Source organism: Rhineura floridana, chromosome 4, assembly GCF_030035675.1.
Source record: "Rhineura floridana isolate rRhiFlo1 chromosome 4, rRhiFlo1.hap2, whole genome shotgun sequence".
NCBI classification, from domain to species: domain Eukaryota; kingdom Metazoa; phylum Chordata; class Lepidosauria; order Squamata; family Rhineuridae; genus Rhineura; species Rhineura floridana.
The window spans coordinates 99546752-99573785 of record NC_084483.1 but is presented as its reverse complement, the minus strand read 5'-3'; the positions used below and the strand labels follow the sequence as shown (position 1 = coordinate 99573785).

General features: G+C 42.1%; 1 protein-coding gene across 18 annotated transcripts in view; it reads left to right on the top strand.

Annotated features, from left to right (window-relative positions):
• Positions 1 to 27034, top strand: part of MTCL3 (MTCL family member 3) — a 95473-nt gene that overhangs the window by 31884 nt on the left and 36555 nt on the right. For 17 of the 18 annotated variants that reach the window (XR_009762256.1, XR_009762259.1, XR_009762244.1 and 14 more), the window contains 3 exons: positions 4165 to 5211; positions 6443 to 6667; positions 9221 to 9379. Coding sequence is in view for 2 of the 18 variants with exons in the window: in XM_061623798.1 (XP_061479782.1) it covers positions 4243 to 5211; positions 6443 to 6667; positions 9221 to 9379 (1353 nt within the window). In the remaining 16 variants the exon portion in view is untranslated. Of the gene's footprint in view, positions 1 to 813; positions 1310 to 4164; positions 5212 to 6442; positions 6668 to 9220; positions 9380 to 27034 lie in introns of those variants that run through there. The other variant, XR_009762258.1, reaches the window with a different exon arrangement.

The window sequence follows — 27034 nt, the reverse complement described above, 5'->3', positions numbered from 1 at the left end:
GTCATAGTCCAACACCTTAACCACTACACCACACTGAAGATGTTAAGGCATCAGTAACAAGGGACCAAAAGATTTTAGAGTTTTTGATTTGGGAGGCATTTATCATAATTTTGAAATTACAAGGCAATTTCATGTAAATTGTTGTCATTTAATTAAAACCACGTTTAGTAAACAGTATTAGGCCTTTACCATTGATGCTCAGCCTTTTAAATCACCAAAGGGAGAACAGAGAGAGTGTAAGTGAAACCATTGGCAGCAGAACTACATCACGGTTAGTCTTTCTTTGTCTCCGATTCCTCTCGTTTCCTTGGGACTGAACGAAATGCAATTCAAACAGCAACTAAAGTGAAAGCACAAAGGAGAGCCCAGTTGTTATGCTGCTGCCGCAGCCTCAGAAAGCGTTTCACAATGTGGATTCGCCACAGCCGGACTTCAAAGAAGAAATATTTTATCAGAATCGATTGTTTCCCTGGACTGAATTTCGAAAGGAAATTGTCCATGTCGTTTGCCTCCTTCCTACCAGGAGGGTTGTGATCCAACTCTGTTCAGTGCAGATAACAGAGATATACTCGAAGGCCTGCCCGGGTGTGGTTCTTGTCTTTTGATCTTTTCTTTCACCTAGCCTTTCCCCATCCCCCTCTTGCCCAGGCCCAATGAGGTCAGCTCATGAATACTGCTGCATTTCCCGGAGAAGCTCCGGCTCCGCTTGGTAACCTCGGGCGTCCGTGGGCGTGGACATTTCAACCAGCCTAAGAGGACGCAAAGGCGAGGGGGGAGGGTAAGTCATGCTGACGCCCTTGATCCTTCCTAGATGAAGCGTGTGGAAACGCTCTGCGTGCTTCATCCTGAAGGAAAAGTCAAAAGCGCTTCAGTCTCGACACCGTGGGAAGAGCCCACTACTGCAAAGGCAGCCGGGGTAGAAGAAGGAAAGACCAACCGAGCGGTCTCCGAACTGCCGGCTGTTTCTAAGGCAGTCCTATGATGCCCGGGGAAGGATGGACATTCGCTTTTGTTTCTTTTCCTCCCCCGCCCCCTTCCTTCAACATGGAAATCTGCAGAGGCGCGACGTTCTGCCGCCTGTCGTGTACCACGTGACGATGTCCCAGAGATCTCGTTGTATCGCACAGGGGCGGGGGAGGGAGTCTTGCTCTTGACTGTAGCTTCAGATTTTAAATAGATTCTGAAGTTTGTGTAGGCAGGTATCAGCCACTGCTGGCGTTGAAGCCTTGAAGGGGCCGTATGATGTCCTTGGCAGGTGTTTGGTCAAACTGGCGAGTCAGCTGCAACGCAACTTCAGGAAACAAAGCCGGTAATGTCAAAGGCTTTAGTTACCTTATTATACAGAGCAGAGGTACATCCAAACTCTTGAATATTCTTGTCCAGATTTTGGGGTTTTCTTTTCTTTTAAGGATCCGAAGTTTCTTTCTGTAAAACAAATGTGAACTTCAGACTGAAGATAGGGATTTGTAAAAGAGAGATTCCGTATAATAGCTAAAAATGGGTAGCCTTTAGCTGTGTGTAATAGTTTGTATGTAATAATAGTAATAGATATATGTAAAACATTTTCTAATTTAGGCTGCAATCCCATATGCACTTTCTGGGGAATTATAGAACTCAAAGGAACTTACTTTGTAAATATGCAGAAGATTGTGCAGTAATTTCTTTTATTTGCCCTAATAAAACCTGGGTTGTAGAATAATCTCCCGTTTGATAACTCCCCTTCCAATTTGGCAGTTAATATATTGGAGTTGCCTGCATTGTAATGTATTAAGAATGTTTAACTTCTTTTAAATTATTTATCTAAAATCAGAATTTGAGACAATAACTGTAATCTCTGCAGCACTGGCACATAAATCATGTCATAATCTATTGTTTTCTGGTATATACCTTTATAGACTGCTAAAATCTGACAACTGACCTTGCCCATTTTGTCTCTTCAGGCACAGTTATTTCTCTGTCTCCCTTTCTCTTTGTGCACATAAACAGTATGCTCAGTGTATCATCAGGGTATATAAAGATGACGTTGAGATTAAGGTTGTGCATTGAAGTTATACTTTTCAGGATTAAGAAAGACTTTGAAATCTGCCATTGTGTTGTATATTTACCACATGTATATCAGGTGTGTGATAAAATTTGTATGTTCTCTTTTTGACATTGCACAGAACAGCCCTTTTAAAATCTGATTATCTCCTTGGACATAGAAGAGGAAGAAAACTGCTAGTTGACTGTGATGTGGTAGTCCCTGTTAGGTCATATTTGCATACGACACTAAAATGTGCACATTTGACAGTTTTCTTACACTGTTTCTGCTTTGTGTGAATGTTATTAATGCAGGATGGAATCTAACCTGAATGTACATTTAGGTAATTTAAACACAAACTGATTTCAGTTTCCTGCGTGAAAATGCCTTTAGTCACACTCAAGAATGACCATTGTTCTCAAACAAAAGTTTTTATTTCCCATCCTGACAGGTTCACACATAAATATGGTTTTCTGTAATAGTCTGAACTAAACTGATGGCATTTAGAAAACTAACTACAAAATTTGAAGTAGAAATTTTAAATAGATTTAGGCTTCAGTCCCATGAACACTTTTGTGGAAGTAAATCCAGGTGTGTTTTTTCCAGTAGGACTTCTGAGTTAACTTGTTAGCATTGTAATTTGGTTCTCTCGAGTGGCATTGGTTTTAAATTGGTATGCTGTGTTTTTGCACCTAGTGTAGACAATCTATTTCAATGTTTAGATTTTTACATGAAAACTCACACTTTTTGTCTGGACTTTTTCGTTCATTTCTGCTGCTCCACCATCACCTGATTCCCCTATAATATTCATAATTTTAGCACCTTGTCATCAAGCATATATTAAGCATGGGAGGCAGGTGGAAATGCACCCATTGAGAATGTGAATTAGAAATACAAAAATGTGTGTTGGGTGGGGTTGTGGGGGGAATGGGGAGAAATTACTGTGTTCTAGTGAATAGCTAAGTTATTTGCTATATGCAATCATAAGTAGGAGTTGTTGTTTTGGTTCTAACTAAGAACCAGTTTTTGCCCTTACCTTGGAGAGGATGGTTTTAAGTTCAATGTCTAGGTTCTCTATATTTTCCTCTGAAGAGGTCAGAGGATGTTTTACATGGTTTGGCACTTATGTATAGATTCATATCCTGCATGGCTTCAGTAGCAGTTCTTCATCATGTTGTTTCTGGCAGTTATCTGGGATTTATTTATTTATTTATTTATTATTTACCATTATTTAAATGGAGTAATACAGAAGCTTCATAACCAGAAAACACAAGTTCCTGCCCCCAAGTAGCCTAAAATTTAAATTCGATAGGAGGACAATAGAGGGTGGGAAGGAAGACACATGTTATGCAGGGATGAATGTGAACAAATATAACAGTAAAATCTTGCCTGCCTCTACTCAGAAGTAAGCCCCACTGAATTCAATAGGACTTCCTCCCAGGTAAGTGTATATAGGATTGCAGCCATAGTTGCCCACATTTGTTTCTGGGGATCAGGATCAAGGGGATAGCCATTACAAAATGAAAGAATGTTGGGGTGCACAAAGATCAGTTGTTCAGAACTGAGTGGGTATGCAAACATGCATCAGTCATTTATTTACTCAGAGCTCACCCAGAGAACAGCTTTCCTCAGCTTGTGTGTGGTGATAATAGAACCTATGATGGCGGAGTGCGCACCCCCCCCTTGCAGGATTGGGAGAACATAGCACAATGTGATGTAATAGACATGGAATTTGGGATGGAAAGGCTGGATGTTCCATTTTAAAACTACTGTGTGGAGCCACCTTCACCAGCCTACAGAAATTCGGAGCAAGTGGTCTGAGGAACCATTGCTTTTAGGAACACCTTGCACTTGATTTTAAACCTTTGGAACCAGAAAATTAGCATTAGAAAAGCTGCCTTCTGAAAAGTCCGGGATATCAAATATGTATCTGCAAAGCAGGAGTGATCTCAAAGCAAGCACCAAGGCGATGTCTGTGCCTTGGAAGGGAGCAATACTTTTTGAGTCTAGGACTTTGCGCAAACCTTGTGCAGCAGTTTTAAACCACCCCCATTGTAGGCACATTGTTCCCATTGTGGCAAACAGGCTGGCTTTGTGGTGTGCTGCTGAGTCATTTACGAGCGTTCTGTGTGTACCCCTTTCAGCGGCTCAAAGGCCAGTAGAGGAACGATGACCGTTGCAGGACTGGACATTTCTGCGACACCTGGGAGACAGCATCAGCCATGAGCCAGCTGCCTAGCGGAGGCGCTGCTGCTACAGCTTCTCCTCGTCTGCATCCAGAGGGCAGCAGCAGCCGAACCAAGCAGCAGCAGCAACAGCAGCGAGCATCCTCTCCAGGAAGGCCAAAGGATTCTCCCGTTCGCCAGCCCTCCCCAGCTGCTAGCTCAGCCCGCTCAGCGTCGGCTGGTGCAGTTGCTGCCTCCAAAGCAAGCTCCGCCCGGCAACCGCCGCCGCCGCCGTTGCCAGGGCAGAAACTGAGTCGGGCTAAGGGAGGAGGAGTGGGAGGGGACAAGCGGTCCCCACAGACTGCGCTTGTAAGGAGCGCAGCGTCGCTGGGAGCTGTCCAGGCCGGGGATGGTGCTGAAGCGCAACCCACCTCGCCCCTGGTCTCCGCAGAAGGGTGCCCAAAACCAAACCCGGGGCCTGCCGCTGACAACCGAGAGGCGCCTCCCCGAGACGTCGAGTGTACAGCTTCCGGAGCCTGGGAGCAGCAGCTCCCGGCTGGAGAGGAGGTGGAAAGAGAGGGCACCTTTGCGCTTTCACATCCACTACCCAAGAGCTGGAACCGAGGTAAAGTGGGCAGGTGTCTACAAAAGAGTGGAGGGGAGGCGGCTGGGGCTCCTCCGTCATCTTGTGTGGCAGGGAAGGGCCCGGCCCTTGCAGGGGGCGGCGGCAGCTACTGGAAGGAAGGATGCCTGCAAAGTGAGCTCATCCAGTTCCACCTCAGGAAAGGGCTGGCAGCTGCCCAGACGCAAAGCAAAGGCAGCAACCAGGGGAACAGGGAGGACTCAGCAGCCAAGCAGCCCCAGCCTGCCTCCTCCTCGAGCCCATTGCCAATGGCACTGGCTGGGACTGAAGAGGGCAATGGCTGCAGTGGAGCCCCCGAAGGAGCCTTGAAACTCAACCCTCAGCAGCAGGAGGGCCTGCAGGAGGAGATGGAGAAACTGCTGGACGAGAATGAGGCCCTCAAGGTGAGTTGAAGGAGACGAGGAATACAGAGGTGGGTGGGCCAGCCTGGGGTAGGGAGTTCTTCTATCGCAAAGGAGGAAAGGAATTCTGTTGGTGAACTCCACTTATAGGAGACAGAGCAATTGATCAATATATGTCTGTCATCTTTCTGGCTTAAAAACCTGGGAATCCTTAGTCATATTGTCTTGGCACAAATATGGATTGATGCTACAGTCCGTCCCCCCCGCCCAAATCAAAAAGGAAAATGCTTATATTCCATTGTTTTTCCTAGAGATGATGCTCTAGTTCTCTTCTCCTGTGTTTCCCTTGATGAAATGTGGGGGTGCACGCATTTGATAAATTCAGTTGTCTGGAAAAGCAGTCAGAGTATACTAGTTAGGGCTATTTCAGACAGAATGATTTTACATGAATATTGCTTCTGTGATTTAAAAAAAAGTGTGTATGCAGCTGTATGTGGCTTGCCCAGTAAGCATTCTCTGCTCTGTGCTTCTCATATGCTATAGATTTATTTTCCCACCAGACACTACAGAACATCCGTGGTTGATGTGCTGTGGAAATGAAGCATGTTAAGCAGTCCTATTTTGCTGCATGTACATGCACCTTCTTTACAAATCTTTAGGGACATTTTTTAATGTAGCAACATCACAATTACTCTTCTCAGTTCTTTCTCGCTACAGTTTGGCTCTCTTGTAAGGGAAGGGATTGTGTTCCAAATCTCTTTAAAATTACACCTACACTTTACAGTTAGTAGTAAAATATTCAGGAGTTGCATGCCGTAATTCAGTTCATTCAATGGCTATGTGGTGATGAGAAGGGAAGACCCAACACATCTATTGTGCCCCCATTGTAGAGCTGATAAGTTAAATCACATGCAAGTAGTGGGGAAACCATGGGTTGTATCCAGTGCTAGTCATACTCAGAGTAGATCCATTGAAATTAATAGACATGACTATCTTAGGTCCATTAATTTCAACAGGTTTACTCTGAGTATGACTAACAGTGGATACAGTGCCATGTACTTCCCCTTGCTGCTCAGACAAGATACCTACCATCTATGATTTCCTAACGGATTCCCTGCTGGAATACATGTTGGCTCATGAGAGTTATTCTGTGGGCATTGATACATCTGTCTAAAAAATATGTTAGATTACCTGAAGTCCCATTTCCTTTTGTTTTAATTTATGTGTTCTAACACTATATGATACATTTCTGTCCCTTCTGTATGGGTGTCAGAATGAGATAGACGAGCTGAGGACTGAGATGGATGAGATGAGGGACAGCTTCTTTGAAGAGGATGCCTGCCAGCTACAGGAAATGCGCCATGAATTGGAGAGAGCCAACAAAAATTGCAGGATCCTTCAGTATCGTCTTCGAAAGGCAGAGCGCAAGAGGCTCCGCTATGCACAAACTGGGGAGATTGATGGAGAACTTCTGCGTAGCTTAGAGCAAGACCTGAAGGTACCACAGGGCCAGAAGTTGGCAAATAAATGGGAGGCTGGTGAGGGGAAGACCACTGAGACTACAAGACACTCTGTTGCTTTGACAGTTCTTTGACTGGCCTCTGTATAAAGTTTACCAGAGTCTCTGTGAGGCCATCTGTATGAGCAAATTTATCTAGGATAAAAGGCCCAATCTTGTGGCTGTTCTTTCTGGATCACATTCCAAATTTATTTAACTATATAACACCATCACTGCAATATCTCTCATATGTATGTGATATAAAGCTTGATGATGCAGATCAGATTGCTTTAAAGAAACTGCAATGAAACTAGAGAAAGAGAACATTATCATGCTAAAGCCAGATATCTTCCTGCTACATTATAATTAGTCTGTATTTTCCTTCCAGATTAAAGTATTTAGTAGTATGTTATCTAACTTTTCACATCTCTAGATCAAAAGACAATCTTTATTCTGATTATCCATATTTCATAGACAATTACATTTCCCATAAGAGCAAGTGAGTCACTTGCTGCTGCTGCTTTTTGGAAAACAGAAGGTTTCTGAATTGCTTCCAGCCACTTATTTTTCCTTTGGTTGTTGTAACTAGGGGAAACTGAATTAAAGCCACAATCTTATGTATAGTTACTTGGAAGGAAAAGCTGTTGAAAGTAGGCCTTACTTCTGAGAAGATACAGATTTGAGTAAACTGTAAATATAATAGCATATTAAACAAAATGATAGAATTGGTAGCTGGGTGTTAATAAATAGCTACCTGCGTACAGAAATGAAATGAAAATTGGATTGCATAGACTTCTGGTATTACGACAATGCAACAACTTTGACTTTTTATAGTTATTATACCAAGCCTATGTAAAGATATTTAATAGTTATCTAAATACTTACTTTTACAATTTAATGTGCCACATCTACTGTTTTGTAATCTATTTAGATTTTTGTCATATCTTCATATTGTGAAATATCAGAATAGATTAACCTTATATTCTTATATTTCAAGATAAGATGTGATAAAAGTCTAGTTAAATAGATTTAAAGGAAACATGAAATTGGAATAAAATTAGGGCTGTTACAGGGCAACCCAAACCCACCATCAGCCAAGATGGAGGGGGTTTGGATAGAGGAGAGGTTTCTCTCCGTTGAGCCTTGCCCAGCTCTACCAACCTTTGCTGGTGAGGGAGGTCCACCAGCAAGGAGCACCCCAATGCACCTGTCCAAATGGTGTGTAGTTGGAAGCTACTATTGGTGGCATCCCTGTTGGCAGCAGCCAGTGGATACCCCTAAAAAGGGGTCCTGCAGCAGTGGAGCAGTGTCAAAACAGGATCTGCTGGAACCTGTGCATACCCTGCTGCCACCTTGTAACAGCAACAGGCCCAAACTGGAGCTCTTTGCTACACCAGGCTGAGAGGAATTTTTCTGGCTCCCCTCCACCTTCTGTTCTGGATGGCCAGGGGTTAGGATTACAGAGACTGGCCAGGGGTTAGGATTAAAGAATTTTAGTCAGTAATTGTATGCACGCTTATTTGAGAGGCAGTCCTATTGACTTACTTCTGAGTAAACATGCATATGATGAGGCTGCTCATTGATTAGTCATAGTGATTATTGATAATTAATAGGTTAAATTTAAATAAATGTGTCAATTGGTGAAGCCTCTAAATTTGTTTATTAAATTGCAGGTTATCATTTTTGTTTTGTTTTTTAAAAGGTCTCGGTATTAGAAGGAAAAGCCATCTTAAGTATTTGAAGCCATCTTTATTCTATTTTACAGTGACATACAGAAGCAAAACTTCTTTAAAACAATGTGCGACCTTCTCAGACATAATAAAATATCTTCTCACCAATTAAAATTGGTACCCTTGATTAATCTGCTAAAGCATTACTTGATTAGTTAACCAATTAAAGGGTACATCCCAAGTTATAATGTTAATGTCAAGGGGATTTTTCTAATGAAAAAAAGGAATGTATGATTCCAGCATTTTGTTGGATGGTACCCAGTCTTCTAATGGAGAGAGAGTCTGTGATATGGGAGTTCCATGTAGAAATGCCATTTTAGTCATGTTATCGCTGGGCACTACCAATGCTCAGATTCACCATAACATAATCCAGAGTAAATTGGATTGCACAACTAAGTTCCAGTCATGCTCCTTAGTGGGGAGAGTAACTTATTCAACTTTAAATGGAATTTGATTCAAGATGTAACTAATGGAATGATAGAACTGGAAGGGATTTGGGGGATCATTTAGTCCAACCCCTGCTCAATGCAGGATCTGCAATGCAGGATGCAACTACAGCATCCCTGACAGATGACTATCTAGCCTCTGCTTAAATACCCAGGAGAGCCTATCACCTACTGATGCAGTCCCTTCCACTGTCAAACAGCTCTTCCTATTAGGAACAATTAGCAGAAATCTTCTTCCTAACTGGTCAGAACTCTGGCTTTAGAATGCCGACATCAACCCAATTTTTGTTGGCAGAAAGCAGACTTCAAATATTGCATGACTCTGATGTAAATATGATTTTGTTTTGTTTAGAAGTTTTACATACTGTTCCATTTAGGTTGCAAAGGATGTTTCAGTGAGACTTCACCATGAGTTGGAAAATGTGGAAGAAAAACGCACCACCACAGAAGATGAAAATGACAAATTAAGACAGAAGCTGATAGAAGTAGAGATTGCTAAGCAAGCTCTGCAGAATGAACTTGACAAGATGAAAGAGGTTAGTGCTCACTCTTTTCTTTGGGGGACTGAGGGATACTGCAAGTTTTTGTTCCACACTGAATTTCAAAATTGGTATGCTTAATGGACGAGGATGTCAAAAATTCAAAGGATGCTAGAATAGTTTGATTTGGGGGAAATGATAACTCAGTTTTTGGTTTCTACTTGTTGCTTTCCATGGATGAACAGAAAAGTGTAAGATTTTCTAATACTATGTATTTGTTTGCAGAAAAAGGTTCCATATCTGTGCTTTCAAAATAAAAAACATTGCTTTTTAAAGCAAGTAATGCCTGTTGCTATTAAATTTTCAGAAAAATAAACACAAAATCATAGGGTATAATCCAGAATGCACTCTTAGATGTAGCCAAGGGCTTTTTTGAACCCAGTGGGCTTTTTTGCAATGCTTTTTCATGCTGTATCACTATATTGTGAATCATCTTAGTTCTTGTCTAGAAGTAGAATTCTGTATACCAAACCAGTCAAAGATAGTTGGTTGTATCCAGCATCTGAAAAGTGGCATAAAGCAGTGTTCTTCAAACTTGGGTCCCCAGATGTTGTTGGATTATAACTCCCATGATCTCTTGACCAGTGGTTAAACTGGTTGGGGATGGTGGGAGTTGGGTCCCCAGACGTTCTTGGACTACAAGGTTGAAGAACAGTAGCATAAGAGAAATGAGATATGGTGATCAGAGTGTCACGCTGACCCTGAGAGAAAGGATCCTGAGAAGGGAAATGAGATATGGTGATCAGAGTGCCATGCTGATAGACTAGGATTCAAATCTCTGCTCAGCCATGATGCTATTTGGGAGACCTTGGACCAGTCACTGTCTCTCAGCCTAAGCTCCATCACACAGTGGTTGTAAGGATAGAATGGGGAGGGTGAGAAGCATGTACACCATCTTGAGCTCCTTGGGGGAACAGTGGAATATAAATGTAATAAAATAGTAAATACAAAAATAAAAGAATCCACAGTTTTTATAGGTAGGTGATTTTACTGTTTTTGATCTTCCTTCCACAAAATTAAATAAATTTGCTTGTATACTTTGGTAATTTACATACCAAAGATAATCAGTCAAGTGGCTTTGGATGTTGTCCTTCTGTTCCTGTCTTCTTTACGAGTTAGTCATGCTTTTTTTACCAATAGTTTGGGTATAACCAATGAGAAGGAACTTGTGGTGTTTACATGTACATAGAAGCAGCTTAAACATTTAAACCTTGCAGGTGTTTGAAACATGAAGCCTATACAGTCTTGTTCTGGTGTAGTGGTCCTTTTACTGAATAAAATTTTAAGTGGCAACCATAGACTAGATTTTTTTTTCATTCTGGGTGTAAATTCATGACATTCAGCCTTTGAACAGCAGCTTGCTTCTTCAGATGTGGATCATAACTCATGACAGTTGTTAGCAGTTGTTGACATAACAGACGTGATTTGCTTCTGCTATGATAACACTCTATTTTTCTTGCAATTTTAAAGTTTTGGTTATGACATAGCAACATCTAGCCATAGGCTCTGCTGTTCTTTCTTTTTTATGGCTATTTCTTCAGCTATGTTGCACTTAATTTCCTTCAGCATTTGCCCTGACAAGTCCCATGTAGAATTTATATTCTATAAGACATATGTTGCTTCTGCTGTCATCTTTGTTATTGTGACTCATCTACATCTGGTGATATATAAGAGACAGGCCCAGTACCTGCAATAGTTCATGCTAAATAGTCAAGACATAAATTCATGCTATGAATAAAAGAAAATATTATCTCATTATATGGATGGGCTTTTGATGCATTTAAAAATATATAAAAATCATGCATAATAATTCAGAATTGTGATTTTGGGGGTTTCAGTCTTCTCTATTGCTCATTAACTAGCTGTTGAATCACAGTTGTCAGATTCTAATAATGCCAATGAAGTGGCAGAGTGCTGAGCTCTTCTTTGCTTCCCTGTTTACCTTTTTCAGTTAGGCTCTCTAATACAGAACTGGTGAATAGTCAACAGATCAGTTTGCATCTCTCTTGATAGCAATGTGAACAGGTAGCCTTATAAGACATAAAGGTGATATTGGGGTTACATGATGCTTGGACAACAACACACACTCTGGAGATTAAAACCAAAGTTTTACCTTGAGACAAGCAGTGTCCTTGGAAAAACAAAACAAAAGAGGAACTGATTTTTTGGGGGGGGGAGTTCTGTGACAGAGAAAGCTATTTCCATAATATGTTTGGCTTTGGTAGACTTTCCAAAGGGCTTCTACATTAAAAGAAGCTAGCCAAAACACTAATGATGATGAGGTTGATAATTATGAGTAACACCTGTAACTAACATGCTTTGCATGCAAATATTCCAAGATTCTTTCTTTGGCATCTCTAGAAAGAGCTGGGAAACACCCCATCAGAAATCCTGGAGTGCTGCTGCTAGTATAAGCAGTACTAAGCTAGATCGATTTGGTATAAGGTGGTTTCCTGTATTCCTCTCATGTTTCAGTGAGAATCCAGCCATGGACATCCTGTTTGGATTAGAAAGTGCAATGTATGCATTAATCTCACTTTAGGTTTAAGGAGAATGCTTGCCCTACTGTTTTGTTTTGTTTTTAATCCTGCTCTGAGAAGAAGGGACATGCTTGCAGAAGAACTGCTGTCTTGATGCTGGAGAAATCACCTCTATTAACATCCTCATTCAGAATGATATGCCCCACAAGGCTCCATAATGAAGGGAAGAAATATGAAATTATATTGTTTAGTTCTTGGCATGCTATCCTCTTGTGCCTTAGACCTGTCTTGTCTAAGTTCAGTTGTCCAGTGAATATGTGATGCTGAAACACCAGTGATCAAGATATTTGCTAAGGAGCCATAGAAAGGATTGTCGTGCATTCTTAACGGATATTTGCAGTTATGCAGCTTTCTGGAAGTGCAGCTGGCCACACATTAGTGGCATTGCTGCATTTATCGAGAGGGAGGGAAAGGTGAGGCATCAAGGAGATTGTCACGGTGCAGAGATAGAGCCAGTCCAGCACTCTTGCTGCTGCACCACCTCCAATCTCCCCTTCCCCTTGGCCGTCTCCCTCCCAGTAAGTATAGCAACACCACTGATTGAAGGCAGCCAGCTGCAGGGATGATAAGAGTCACAATTTGGCAGCATCTGGAGGGCCAGAGGTTTCCCCCCACACACACCAGTATGTGGGATTGCACTCTCAATCACATTATTCTTCACTGAAAATTGCTCCAAAGCAAGAGAAGCCTAGACCAGAGGTGGGAACCTGTAGCTCTTCACCTGTTGCTGAACTGCATTTTGCACCATCCAAGACCATTGCACATGTTGACTGGGGGCTGATTGGAACTGGAGTTAAATCTGAAGGGTCACATACTCCCCTCCCCTTGGTCTTGATTATGCTGTCCTACTTCCCACACTACAAAGGTAACACGGAATTGGGCCTTAGTCACAGGCAGGACAATCTGAACCCTGGACAGTTAGCGAAGGGCATGAGGAAGCAGCAGTCCCATAATTGCATCTGCAGCCCTGTTGCTCATGCTGGCTGGGACAGAAGGTCGGGGCAGGCAGATAGCTGTCAGCCTGGAACTGGTGCAGGGATCAGGCCTTATGCTATCAAATCCAACAAATCCCAGGTTGGCTCAGTCCCTCCCTGCCCTATTTTGGGACTTCTTGTGGGCCACCATCAGCTGAGATTATTTTCATACATATATTTGGTGGGCAGAACAAGGAACCCCACACTGGTGTAGTGTAGTGGGTGGAAGCCAGCAGGAGGGATGGGCAAAGAGATGCCTCCATCCAATCCACACACATGCCTGGCCTGGCATAAAGAGCTGTTGGATTGCAGCCTAATTTAGCTTGATTGCAGAATTTAATTATTACCCTCTCTTTTAAATGCCTACGTTGGACACCACAGTGCAACTAATTAAACACTTTTAAAAACTGTAATAGTCTTTTTATATATCTGACAAGCCAATATCTTTGCTGGTAGTCTCTTTCCTCACTTTTCTTTTTGGTTATTTTCTTTTCTTTTTGGTTATTTTCTGAAATAACAAATGTTAAATAGGTTTTTTTTCCTGAGGATGGAAAAATGGCATGTGGATGGATTTGGTTTATAACTTACCTTTGGTATGAGCTCTCTGAGATTCTGCAAGCTTTTTTAGAGAACATTTCTTAGGCGCTATAAAGTAGGTCCAGGTTTTCATACCAGGAGTAGCTATTATATAGTTACCTGCAGTGAAGGAGACAGAGAAGAAAGAAGCACAGTGTATCTGTTTTGGTGATGCAAACCAGGGCTGAGTTTGCTGAAGGAAGACAGTAGATGACACCATTGTTAAGATTCTGGTCCTGAACATATTACTTAGAAGCAGAGCTTGGAAAAGTTACTTTTTTGAACTACAATTCCCATCAGCCCTAGGCAACATGGCCACTGGATTAGGCTGATGGGAGCTGTAGTTCAAAAAAGTAACTTTTCCAAGCTCTGCTTAGAAGTAAATGAATGGAGCTTTCTTTGAAGGGCTTGGGAGTTTAGAGGGAATGTTTGGGTGACATTATTCTTTCCTCTTGTGATCAGAAGTAGAATAAGTGCAAGGCTGTACCACAATAATTGTTAATTATTCATGCAGGGTCCAAAGATATATGTTTTACACAGGATAAAATGTACTATTCAAAAGTATCAAGCTAATTGCCCCTAAAGGACCAGGTCCGCAGCCTTGGGGTTGTTCTTGATTCCAGGCTGTCCATGGAGGCTCAGATTTCGGCAGTGAGCCGTGCAGCCTGGTATCAATTACACCTCATTCGTAGGCTGCAACCCTACCTCCCTGTTCATCAGCTCCCACTGGTAGTACATGCCCTGGTCACCTCTCGTTTAGACTACTGCAATGCGCTCTACGTGGGGTTACCCTTGAAAACGGTCCGGAAATTACAACTTATACAAAATGCTGCGGCTCGACTACTTACAAATTGTCGCTGCTGGGAACACATCACTCCAGTGTTATTCGATCTACACTGGCTTCCAGTTATTTTCTGGGCTCAATTCAAGGTGTTGGTACTAACCTTTAAATCCCTACACGGTTTCGGACCAGTTTACCTGATGGAGCGCCTCTAGTGTCACCAATTATGCCGCCCGACAAGATCAGCCACTCAGGGCCTTCTCTCAGTCCCACCAACTAAAACAGCTAGGTTGGTGGGGACTAGAGAGAGGGCATTTTCAGTGGCGTCCCCCACTCTCTGGAACTCCCTCCCGTACGATCTTCGGCATGCCCCTTCCCTGCATGTATTCCGCAAAGCCTTGAAGACCTGGCTTTTCAGACAGGCCTTTGGGACTTCCGGGGAGGGTTAATTTTCAGGACTAACTGCCTATTACTCTGAACTGTTATCATTCCTATTTATAGTTTCCTTGTTATATTGTATTTTATGTGTATTTTATTGTGCTGCATTTACTGCAACTGATTTGTACGTCGCCTAGAGTGGCCATTGGCCAGATAGGCGGCACATAAATTAAATTATTATTATTATTATTATTATAGCTGCTTACGATGAATAGTTTTTCTCTAGTTTCTGCTTGTGCAGCTGCTAATGACAAACAGTAGTTAATAAGGAATTAGCAGTTAGTTATACAATGTTCATGCTATAAGTGAGGGATGGGAATCAATGTGAAAGGATCCTAGCAACACAGGCTCCCTGCAATGCTTGCCAATGTACTTTGGGGCCTTCAGGGAGAAAGAATACCTCAGTAGATAGTTCAACAATATATTGAGTTCTTTCCATGTTTAGGAGAGCCAGTGTGGTGTAGTGGTTAAGGTGTTGGACTACGACCTGGGAGACCAGAGTTCGAATCCCCACATAGCCATGAAGCTGACTGGGTGACCTTGGGCCAGTCACTGCCTCTCAGCCTCAGAGGAAGGCAATGATAAACCCCCTCTGAATACTGCTTACTATGAAAACCCTATTCATAAGGTCGCCATAAGTCGGAATCAACTTGAAGGCAGTCCATTTCCACGTTTTCCATGTTTAAGAGGCTAGCTAAATGTTATATGCAAATACATATAACAGACTGGGTTTTTTTTAATGAAAAGCAGAATTGGGAGGGGGAGGGTTGGAGCAGAGAAGTGATAGTGTTTAACCCTTTCCCTGCTGACTGCTTCTCCACTCCAAATCCCCTCTCCTGCCACACTTCCTCTCCCATGTTCTAAGGCCATATATTATTTTTATTATTTATTAGATTTATAGCCCAGTCCTCAACACGTATGATCTCAGGGCAGGTCGCAACAAATAAAATTAAACACAGGAAACTATTTTTTATGGATTCTTTTTTTTTAAAATGCCTTGCAGTCCTTCTGTCTGGACATACTATTGTACAAAGGCCTGCTGAAGGGGGGGGGCTCCTTCAGTTGTCACTGGAAAACTTGCAGAGTAGGAAACTGAAATGTGTAGGGGAGAGAATTCCACAGTATCCTGCTAATGCAGAGAAGCCCTTCTGGTGAGTCATTTATTTTGTTTACCTCTGCCAGTGATGGTTCCTTCAAAGAGCTTCACCAGCTGACTTCAAAGCCCAAGCAGCAGAAGAGAGAAAGACGTTCCTTCGTTCACTCACAGAGCTCCAAACGTGAGAAAAACAGTAGGCAGGGTTGCATACTTCCTCCTCTTCCTCCTGCTCCACTACTAATTGTTCTCTCTCAAGCTGCTCTTTTTCTTCTGTTAAAAAGGGCATTGCAACTCTGCTTCACACATTTGCATATACTGCATAATTAGCCCTGAGATTTCAAGTTCAATCTCCAGCATCTTCATTTGAAGAATCTCAGATAATCAAGCAAAGAAAGATGTATCTCAACAAGCAGGAATTTCTGAGCTTGCAACATCTTCATGGCAGAGATACTCTGGGACTGTGTTAAGATTATGAACAGCCCTGATCACCCACTCCAATTCATACACATAGGAAGGAAAAGGTTGTCGTATGTCTCAGTACTGGGCAGTGTAAGAAACAATGTCTGCCCTCCCCCCAGCCCTCAAAGTAGCAAGGGATAGTCATGCTGCTGTTCCCCCTGTTTTTATGAGGCTTCAATTAGTGCGCAGCAGGAAATGCCAAGGCTACAAAGGAGCCTAAAGTTAATAAGAATATAATGTCTTGTTGGTTTCACTGACATTCTAGCTAAAATCACAGGGAATGTTATCCTCTGCCTGTAGATGCCTGCTTGTGAAACTGACAAGTGGCTTTTCTACAGATTTGGTTTGAAACTAGCTAGGTTGTGACAGATCCTAGATGGTATTTAACAGAGAACCCCAGTCTCCAGAGTGAGTCAGAGGAAAGCCATTGTGCAACCAGTGAAGTGAGTTTTGTGAACTGTGTGAACTGTGCTGTATTCTCAGGAAAATGTTTTGAGAGACAATCTGTTTGACAGTCTTTGAGCCTCTGTTGGAGAAACATCAGTTCAGACTGGACCTTGCTAAGCAAGCTTGAATTCCTGAACTGAAATCCAAGTGGGGGAAGAAAGGATGATATACAGCCCGGGTTGGGAAGAAAGGATCATCATCATTCACTTGTGTCTCACTGCTCTGCCTGCTTTAAAATTAAGATGCTTGGAATTAAACAGAGAAGGGAAATGATTTTTATTTGTATCGACCTTGCCATGTTTATCCATCCTTACGTTAGGCCTGTTTTATGAATATACAAGAAAATATATATTTATAATAAAAAGGCTAAAACAAGGAGAACCACCCCTGTTCTTCTTTGTCAAAACAGGGCTGTATATAGATCAAGCTCACTTGAGATAGTGGCCTTCTTGAACACTGGACATTTTGAGGCTAGTAATACTGCTGGCCTCCATACCATGACCATGAAGTACAAGCCCCTCCTTTGCAGGCTGAGCACTAATTTTAGGGTCACCACCAAGCAAGAGCATTGGGAAATTCAATTTTCTCTCTGATCATTATCACTTATGTGGCTACATTCCCTACAGCAGTGGAACCACTAGCTGAGAAATGAACAGCATTATTTTGCAGAAGCGACATATTGCAGAATAAGTTTAGAACTGTTGAGATATCACTAAAACAAAAGTGCAGCCTTACGAGGACACACATGTAACCCAACCAATAAATAGGGATCAGCTTCACATCTGTTGCACTAAAAGCTGAGCATCTACAAAGTTCCTTGACTTTGAAAAGCAATTTCCTCTGTAAAGTAGCAATGGGCTCTGATTCTGCAATAATCGGATTTGCCATCCGATTAATTATTATTTCTGATATTCTCTATTTTTGCGGAGAGAATTTTGAAGTAGCAACTCTCTGCACCTAGTTTTTGATTCATTCTTCTTTTCTGATTCTTTTTTTTTAAATAGCTTTGAAATCTTCAATAGTGTGAGTGATAGTTTATTGATCTTCTTTCTATGTGAGCTCTTCAGATATGTATTCCCTTTCACTGATGTCAATGAAGTGTTGATGGTAACTGACACTGACTTGATTATCTGCCTTAATCTGCTCTGCAGTGCACTTGAAAAGGAATATAAACAGGCAATCATTATAGAGTTCAGATCGATACCAGTGAAGACTCATGAATAAATAGTGATTATAATATCAATAATTCTCTGCAGTGCAAAAAAAAATCAAAATATCGGAAAAATGAAAAGATATTGGAGGAAAAAGGAATTGGATCATTAATCACCACCAGAGGGCCACACTTAAAAATGAAACGTTAAAACCTAGAGGATTCCATCCCTACTGTAAAGTCAGGGTTATTATTATTATTATTATTATTATTATTATTATTATTATTATTATTATTATTATTATTATTAGAATTTATTACCCGCCTTTCACCCAGGGGTCCCAGGGTGGCTTACAACCATTTAAAATGTGTAATTAAAACAGTTAAAAAACAATCTAAACAATTTAGGTTGAATTTATTAAGAATCCAGAATTCAGTAGACTCTCACTACTCTACCATGCCATTGCAAAATTTCTGAGTGCGCATGAGGGATGGATCTGAGCCATAATTGGAGGTTACGGAGATGGAGATTTGTTTTGCTTCTCGGTAGATGCTTCCTGGTATATAAGAAGCCAGCTACAGCTACACTTGGTAGGAGCATCAAACCTCTGCCCTTTGGGAAACATTTAGGGCTGATTCAAATGGTGTTAATTGTTCCACATGTAAGCAACCGAAAAAGATCCAGGGATCATGGCAGAAGCAATGGCTGTCAAAGTGTATTCATGGGTACGGCTGTGTTTCCCACTGTCAATTTGCATGAGCACAAGTGAAAGACTTTGCATTGATCCTCTCATGAGCCAATACTCCAGAAAGTGATGGCTGTGTATCTGTGATTGTGCGAGATCAGATATTACTTCTTCCATACCGCTCCATTCTCACCGTTACTCAGAAGCTCCAGCCCTTTGGATCTGAGGGGCTTTCCCCCCTTATCTTTAATTGTAATGAAATACAAGATCACCACATTTGTCAGATAGAGAAGCTTGAGATATAATTTTAGTTGAAACCTGTTTTAGGTTTCAGATGACTGAAGGTGATATGCAATGCTATTCCTACTCAGAGTAGACATGTTGAAGTTAATAGACACAACTAACTTGGGTTCAGGCATTCCAGTTGATCTACTCTGAGTAGGATTTAGTCAAATACAACCCAGACCATCAAACTTAGGAGATATATGCCAAGCACCTGCTGCCATTCTATTTACTTAGAATAGTATTATGTTCTTTTAAATTGTGATTGGTAGCAACTGTCCTGGACGCTTAATTACCAGAAACATATGGTGTTAAAAGTTTCACTATGTCTTTAATTTGAATAGATGCTAGTAGTTTGCATTCATAATAATGTGATTTAGTGTAATGATTGTAAGTGAATAATTATACCAGGGCCTCTCTCTGCACTGAAAATATTAAAAGATTTGTATAACTGTTGGAAACCAAGACCTCCTGATATTTTCATAGAGCTAATATCATGTCTTGAGAAGACAGTGGATTTCCATTTGGAAGATGGAAGGTCTGCTGAGGAGGGTTTTCAAGAATACTTAATGCAGATTAGTTTAATCACCTTTAACATGGATTAACCATCCTTAGCACTGGGTCTACATTGCGATATTTCTTTGTTCCCTCTCAATTACCATACAAAAAATTAAAAATGTTGGTCTTAACCTATCTAAAACAGCTGGGGATCACCTGTTACCTCATGAATCTGCCCAGATGTTAAGATCAGCTTCAGAGGCCTCACTCTAGGTTTCACCAGCCTCTGAAATGAGATGGGTAGCAACAGGAGACAGGGCTTTTCTGTTGTGGTAACCCCCCCCTCCTCTGGTGGAATTCTCTCACCAGAGAGGCTCACTCAGCACTATCTTTGTTCTGTTTGGCAACTTTTTAACTCTTTTTACCCGAACATTTTAATGTGTTTTTATGCTGACATTTTCTTTTCTGCTCTTCTTAACGTAAGAGCATAAGAAGAGCTCCACTGGATAATGGGTGGACAGCCAAACTCAATCGCCTTGATATCACTTCTCTCCTGTTGATGCCAGTTGGCTGCATGCTTGTATGTGGTCCTGGCCCTCTCCAGCTGTTTCTTCAACAGCTGCTGCATGGATTGCAGTTCATGAACAAAATTAGTAGCTGCAAGGACTGACAGGGCAGCTGCAGGGTTCAAGAATGATCAAGGGTGGTACCCATAGTTGGCAAAGAAGGGGATGTGCTAGGTGGAGGAATTATCGGAGTTGTTACAAGCAAACTCAGCCAATGGAAGCAGGTTCAGCCAGTTGTCTTGTTGATAATTCATGTAGCAGTGCACGTACTGTTCCAGGGTCACTTTGTGGATGATGGGTCGAGGAAAGGTGCAGTTCGATCTCAAGTAACTGAAGCAGGGCTCTCCAGAATTGGACTATGAATCCTTAATCCAAGACCAGGCGATCAGACAGTCTATGTGTTATCCATGAAAAGTCGGGCAGTCTCTTTGGCCGAGGGTAGATCCACCCATGGAATGAAATGGGCTGTCTTACTGAAAGTGTCTACAACCACTAGAATGGTACTGTATTTTTGTGAGACTGGCAAGTCAGTTGTAAAGTCCAAGGTTCACGTCCTCCACAGTCTGATGGGAGTTGGAAGTGGTTTCAAGAGCCTGGATGGGGAACCCAGAACAGCTTTAGCTTTGGTACAGACAGGACAGGGCTGCACATAATATACCACATCACTCTGTACTCTAGGCCACTAGAGTACTCTAGAACTCTCATGTCACAGCCTGGATGGTTTTAAATTGTCCAAAATGCCTTGCAGTGGGAGAGTCATGAAGCTATTTTTCCTTGAATGGATGAATGACAGTCCCCATGTTTATATGCCTTTTGCTGTGCTTCACTGTATTTTTTTCCTGCATAAATGGGACTGCATTACATACCTAAGTCTATATTACACCATTTTATGTAATAAATTGTACTGATGTAGATTTTATTGTATAACTTGACAGTATATTTGTTAAGGTTTGACATGTTTTAAATTTAAAAATCAATAAGAAATTTACAAAGAAATCATTGCTGTTTTATAGAGCATCAAAGTTGCCTCTCCAAGGCTGGGGAAAATATTAAATGATGTTAATTAACCTGTTTCTGTACACAAGATCAATCCCAGACACAACAAGAGCAGACATTCTATGAAGTTATGTTTTCCAAAAGATAGGTTACTTAGATGCCAGCTCCTTAGATGCCATGCATTTTTGCAAGGTTATGATGGTTGTGGATCTAACTTGAAATTAAGCTCTGCCCTTCTGTTCCCTGACCTCAACTAAACCACAGTCTCCAACCTATTGACGTAATAAACCTCAAACAAAACTATGCAGGTAAGAAGCCAGCAGGCGTGTGGGGGCTTTCCAGTGTTTTGCACAGCCTGCAGCATGTACGACTATCTGCCTGTTGGACAGCAGTCGTGGGTGTGCTCTCGGTGCAATGAGCTCCTGGCTCTCCGGGAACGACTTCATTTCCTTGAGGCCAAGGTGGCAGACCTGGAAAAGCTGAGAGAGGCAGAGAGGTGTGTGGAGGAGGCCTTCAGGGACGTTATAGCTGTGTCCCACTCCAGCGATGATAGCTCTCCTGCTATCATGGAGAACGATGGTCTCGGGGAAGGAGAGCATCCAGCTGAGGAAGAGGGAAACGATCCCTTAGAAGGGACCCATTCCTTGGGGGATGAGCAGCTATCCTCTCGTGCCGAGGATATATCTCCAGGGGTTGGAGGGATCCTTGTAGTGGGTGATTCGATCATTAGGAACATAGACAGTGGGGTGTGTGATGGGCGTGTAGACCGCAAGGTGTTTTGCCTGCCTGGTGTGAAGGTTGCGGATATCGCCCGTCGTTTAGATAGCTTGGTAGACAGTGCTGGGGAGGAGTCAGTGGTCGTGGTGCATGTTGGCACCAACGACATGGGGAAATGCAGCCGTGAGGTCCTGGAAGCAAAATTTAGGTTGCTAGGTAGGATGCTGAAAGCCAGGACCTCCAAGGTGGCTTTCTCTGAAATGCTACCGGTTCCACGCGCAGGACCAGCCAGACAGGCCCAGCTTTGCAGTCTCAATGCGTGGATGAGACGATGGTGTCGGGTGGAAGGGTTTAGATTTGTTAGGCACTGGGGAACATTTTGGGACAAGCTGGGCCTGTACAAAAGGGACGGGCTCCACTTGAACCAGAATGGAACCAGACTGCTGGCACTTAAAATTAAAAAGGTGGCAGAGCAGCTTTTAAACTGACTGAGGGGGGAAACCCGACAGGAGCTGAGAAAGGTCCGGTTCGGAATAAACCTCCCCCCTGGGATAAAAACCAAAGAAATGATGAAATTTTAAAAGGGGTAGGCCTAGAAGTAGGCATTGTGAGAGCAGGGGCACAGGATATAAATTCAGAAGAGCAAAACTACCACAGGCCAAACCACAAGTGCCAAAGACACTTGAAGAGAGACACTGCTTACAAGTGCCTGTACGCTAATGCTAGGAGCCTCCAAACCAAGGTGGGAGAACTGGAGTGCTTGGTCTTAGAGGAGAGCATTGATATAGTGAGCATAACGGAGACCTGGTGGAATGGAGAAAACCAGTGGGATGTTGGCTATTAAACCGAGAAAGCAGAGGTTAAATTTCCACAAGTGAGCTACGTGACTTAGCAGCGAAAGTTGGCAGAGCTCGAGCCATCTTCAAGGACACGTTGCTAAGAAACCTAGGCTCGGGCAGCTGTCCTTATCTATATAGAGGGCCAGCAGACACACTTACGAGTGTGGGGGTCGAGGAGTTTGTACAGAGAGAGCTTGTGATATATTGTCAGTAAACTCTTAAAACTTATTGCTTGTCCGGCTCATTGCTTCAACTGGCATCTAGCCTGTCACTATACTGTTCTGCATCCTGGGCATCTGCTTGCGCCAGATACAACATCCAACAAGTGGTAGCAGAGGATGGTTACCTGGTGCTGAGGATTGCAGAAAAGCGGCAGAGAAAAGCCAGAACTGCAGACCAGCGAGTAAAACAGCAGAGAGACAGAGAAACCGAAAGCTGAGCTGAAAGCTGTGAGAGAGCCATGGGAATAACTGACTGAAGGACAGAGGTGAGAAGCTCTAATTACAAAGGCGGTGAACTGTGAAAAGTGAAAATATGTCTGTTACGTTATCGGCCGGGATTCCCTTGGAAAGGCTGACAGGGAAAAATTATGGCACTTGGAAACAGAGAATGCAGGCTTTTCTAGTGAAAGAAGACCTGTGGAAAGCTATCGCAGAAGACCCACCCGCCGTAGTGCCAATTCCAGCAGATTGGAGAAGGCTGGATGAGAGGGCAAAGGCGTTAATTGTTCTTGCTATTGATGATTCTCAATTACTGCACGTGCGTGATGCAACAACGGCAAAAGAAACCTGGGAAACTTTAAGAAATATTCATGTGAGAAAGACTGCCAGTTCTAAAATATATCTTGCCAGAAGATTGTATCAGATGCGCTTATCTGGAGATACAACCATGTCAGAGCATTTGTTGGAAATAAACAGACTGTTTACTGAGTTGTCAGAATGTGAAATTGAACATTCTCAAATGCAAAAAGTGTATATCACATTAGCTTCACTAGATTCAAGTTATGATAGTCTGGTGAGCTCTTTGGAAGCAATGGACGATGCAAATCTCAATATGGATTATATAGAAGGCAAACTTTTACAAGAATTCCAAAGGAGGCAGGCGATGGCAAAGCAGGAAAAGACTGAGTCTAAACACTACGTGGAAAAACAGAACAACAAAGCTGCACAAGAGAGACTGTATGGACAAAAGGCATGTTATTTTTGTGGTTCCAGGCAACATCTACAAAGGAATTGTGAAGCAAGAAGAAGAGAAAGAGGAAGAAAACCATGTGTACAGGTGATCTATGCTAGTAAGAATAAGCAATGTATTAACAATGAGCAGGGAAATAACTGTAAAGATTTATGGGCAATTGATAGTGGGGCAACAAATAGTATAATCAAAGATAAATCTATGTTTCATACATTTTGTGACGTAGAGGATCATGTAATAATGGCTGATGGATCTAAGAAACAGATCAAAAGTAGGGGTACAGTGAAATTAGCAGGTTTCAATACCATTATGACAGATGTGCTGTTTGTTCCTGATATCAAATGTAACATTATGGCTGTGTCGAAACTCAATGAAATGGGGTTCACAGTAATGTTCAAAAGGGGTTCAGTGCATGTAATGAGAGGAGAAAAAATATTCATGAAAGGAATAGTGAGGGACTCATTGTTCTTCTTACACGTGAAACAAACAAAACATGTACTCATGTGTGCTAATAAGAAACCCCATAATAATTGTGTTCATTTATGGCACAGAAAACTAGGCCATATAGGATATGAAAATGTGGTGAAAACAACAGAGAACAGTAATGATGTGACATTGAGAAACTGTGAAAAATATGTAGACTGCCACGTGTGTAAACAAACTAGGGCAGTTGTGGCTGCAAAGAACAAAGAAGCCATGCCCAGTACAAATGCACCTTATCAATTAATACACGTGGACTTAGTGGGGCCATTTCAACCTACTCAGGGGGGTGCAAGATATTTCCTGACAATAGTTGATGATTTTTCAAAATTCTGCACTGTTTATTTACTAAAAGCTAAAAGTGAAGCTGCAGAGAAACTGAAAAGATTTATTACAAAAATTGAAGTGCAGTTTGGTGTCAAAATACAGAGAATAAGATCAGATCAAGGAGGAGAGTTCTTAGGACACTCTTTTACTGAATACTTGGATAAAAGAGGAATAAAACAGGAGTTAACAGCCCCTTATAGTCCTCATCAGAACGGGTTAGCTGAACGCTGGAACAGGTTGCTTCAGGACTCATTAAGATCAATGCTATGTGACTCCTCTTTAACGCAAGGTTTCTGGGGAGAGTGTGTTCTGTATTCAGCTTACATTCAAAACAGAATATTCCATAAGGCCACTGGAATGTCTCCTTATCAGAAATTGTATGACAGAAAACCCAGATTAAACCATTTGATTAGGTTTGGAGCAGAATGCTGGGTACATGTTCCCAGAAAATAAAAGGACAGGGAAGCTGCAAAGGAGAGCAGACAAAGGGTATATGCTGGGATTTGAAAACACGTATTACAGAATATGGCTGCCAAAACAAAGGTCTGTAGTGTTAAGCAGAAGCGTGCAAGCAATAGAGCAGGATTGGGAAGAGAAAACATATGTGGAGTTGGGAAACACTGAAGGTAGTAATGAACAAGAACAGGCAGACACAGTACCAATAAAACAAGAAGAAACAGGCAGCAGTAGTGAATCAAGTTCTAGCTCTGAGAGAGAAACAGAGGAATCGCCTGACACAGACACAGACACTAAGGCAGAAATACAACCACGCAGATCAGAGAGAACAACAAAAGGGATTCCACCTGTTAGATTTAAAATAAATTCCATTAAACATATTGACTTCAGTGACTGGAAAAAGTGGGATGATGGAAATCATGAAGAGTAATGAAATGTAATGAAAATGATGCTGAGATTGCAATGGAGTAACAGTATTACAAATGAAAGTGATGTAAACTGGAATAAAAGGAAATGTATCAGAAGAATAAAACCAAATGATGTAAATGTACTGACATGTAAAATGTAACACATGTAAATGGAAGAGAAATGTAACTGGCTGAATGTGGAAATTTAAGGTGGGGGATTGTTGGCTATTAAACCGAGAAAGCAGAGGTTAAATTTCCACAAGTGAGCTACGTGACTTAGCAGCGAAAGTTGGCAGAGCTCGAGCCATCTTCAAGGACACGTTGCTAAGAAACCTAGGCTCGGGCAGCTGTCCTTATCTATATAGAGGGCCAGCAGACACACTTATGAGTGTGGGGGTCGAGGAGTTTGTACAGAGAGAGCTTGTGATATATTGTCAGTAAACTCTTAAAACTTATTGCTTGTCCGGCTCATTGCTTCAACTGGCATCTAGCCTGTCACTATACTGTTCTGCATCCTGGGCATCTGCTTGCGCCAGATACAACATCCAACATGGGATACGGTTATCCCTGGATATAAACTATATCGGAAGGACAGGGAAGGACGTATTGGTGGCGGAGTCGCTCTATACGTGAAAGAAGGCATTGAATCCAGCAAGCTCGAAACCCCAAAAGAGGCAGACTCCTCCACAGAATCGTTGTGGGTGGTGATACCATGCCCCAGGAGGGACTTAATACTGGGAACGATCTATCGTCCCCTGATCAAAATGCTCAGGGAGACCTTGAGATGAGATATGAAATTGAGGAAGCATCCAAACTAGGAAATGTGGTAGTAATGGGTGACTTCAACTACCCGGACATAGACTGGCCGCATATGTGTTCCAGTCATGACAAAGAAGCAAAGTTTCTAGATATTCTAAATGACTATTCCCTAGACCAGTTGGTCATGGAACCAACCAGAGGGACGGCAACCCTGGACTTAATCCTCAGTGGGGACTGGGACCTGGTGCGAGATGTAAGTGTTGTTGAACCGATTGGGAGCAGCGACCACAGTGCTATTAAATTAAACATACATGTAACTGGCCAATTGCCAAGAAAATCCAACACAGTCACATTTGACTTCAAAAGAGGAAACTTCACAAAAATGAGGGGATTGGTAAAAAGAAAGCTGAAAAACAAAGTCCATAGGGTTACATCACTCGAAAATGCTTGGAAGTTGTTTAAAAACACTATATTAGAAGCTCAACTGGAGTGCATACCGCAGATCAGAAAAGGTACCGCCAGGGCCAAGAAGATGCCAGCATGGTTAACGAGCAAAGTCAAGGAAGCTCTTAGAGGCAAAAAGTCTTCCTTCAAAAAATGGAAGTCTTGTCCGAATGAAGAAAATAAAAAAGAACACAAACTCTGGCAAAAGAAATGCAAGAAGACAATAAGGGATGCTAAAAAAGAATTTGAGGAGCACATTGCTAAGAACATAAAAACCAACAACAAAAAATTCTATAAATACATTCAAAGCAGGAGACCATCTAGGGAGACAATTGGACCCTTGGATGATAAGGGAGTCAAAGGTGTACTAAAGAACGATAAGGAGATTGCAGAGAAGCTAAATGAATTCTTTGCATCTGTCTTCATAGTGGAAGATATAGGGCAAATCCCTGAACCTGAACTAACATTTGCAGGAAGGGATTCTGAGGAACTGAGACAAATAGTGGTAACGAGAGAGGAAGTTCTAAGCTTAATGGACAATAT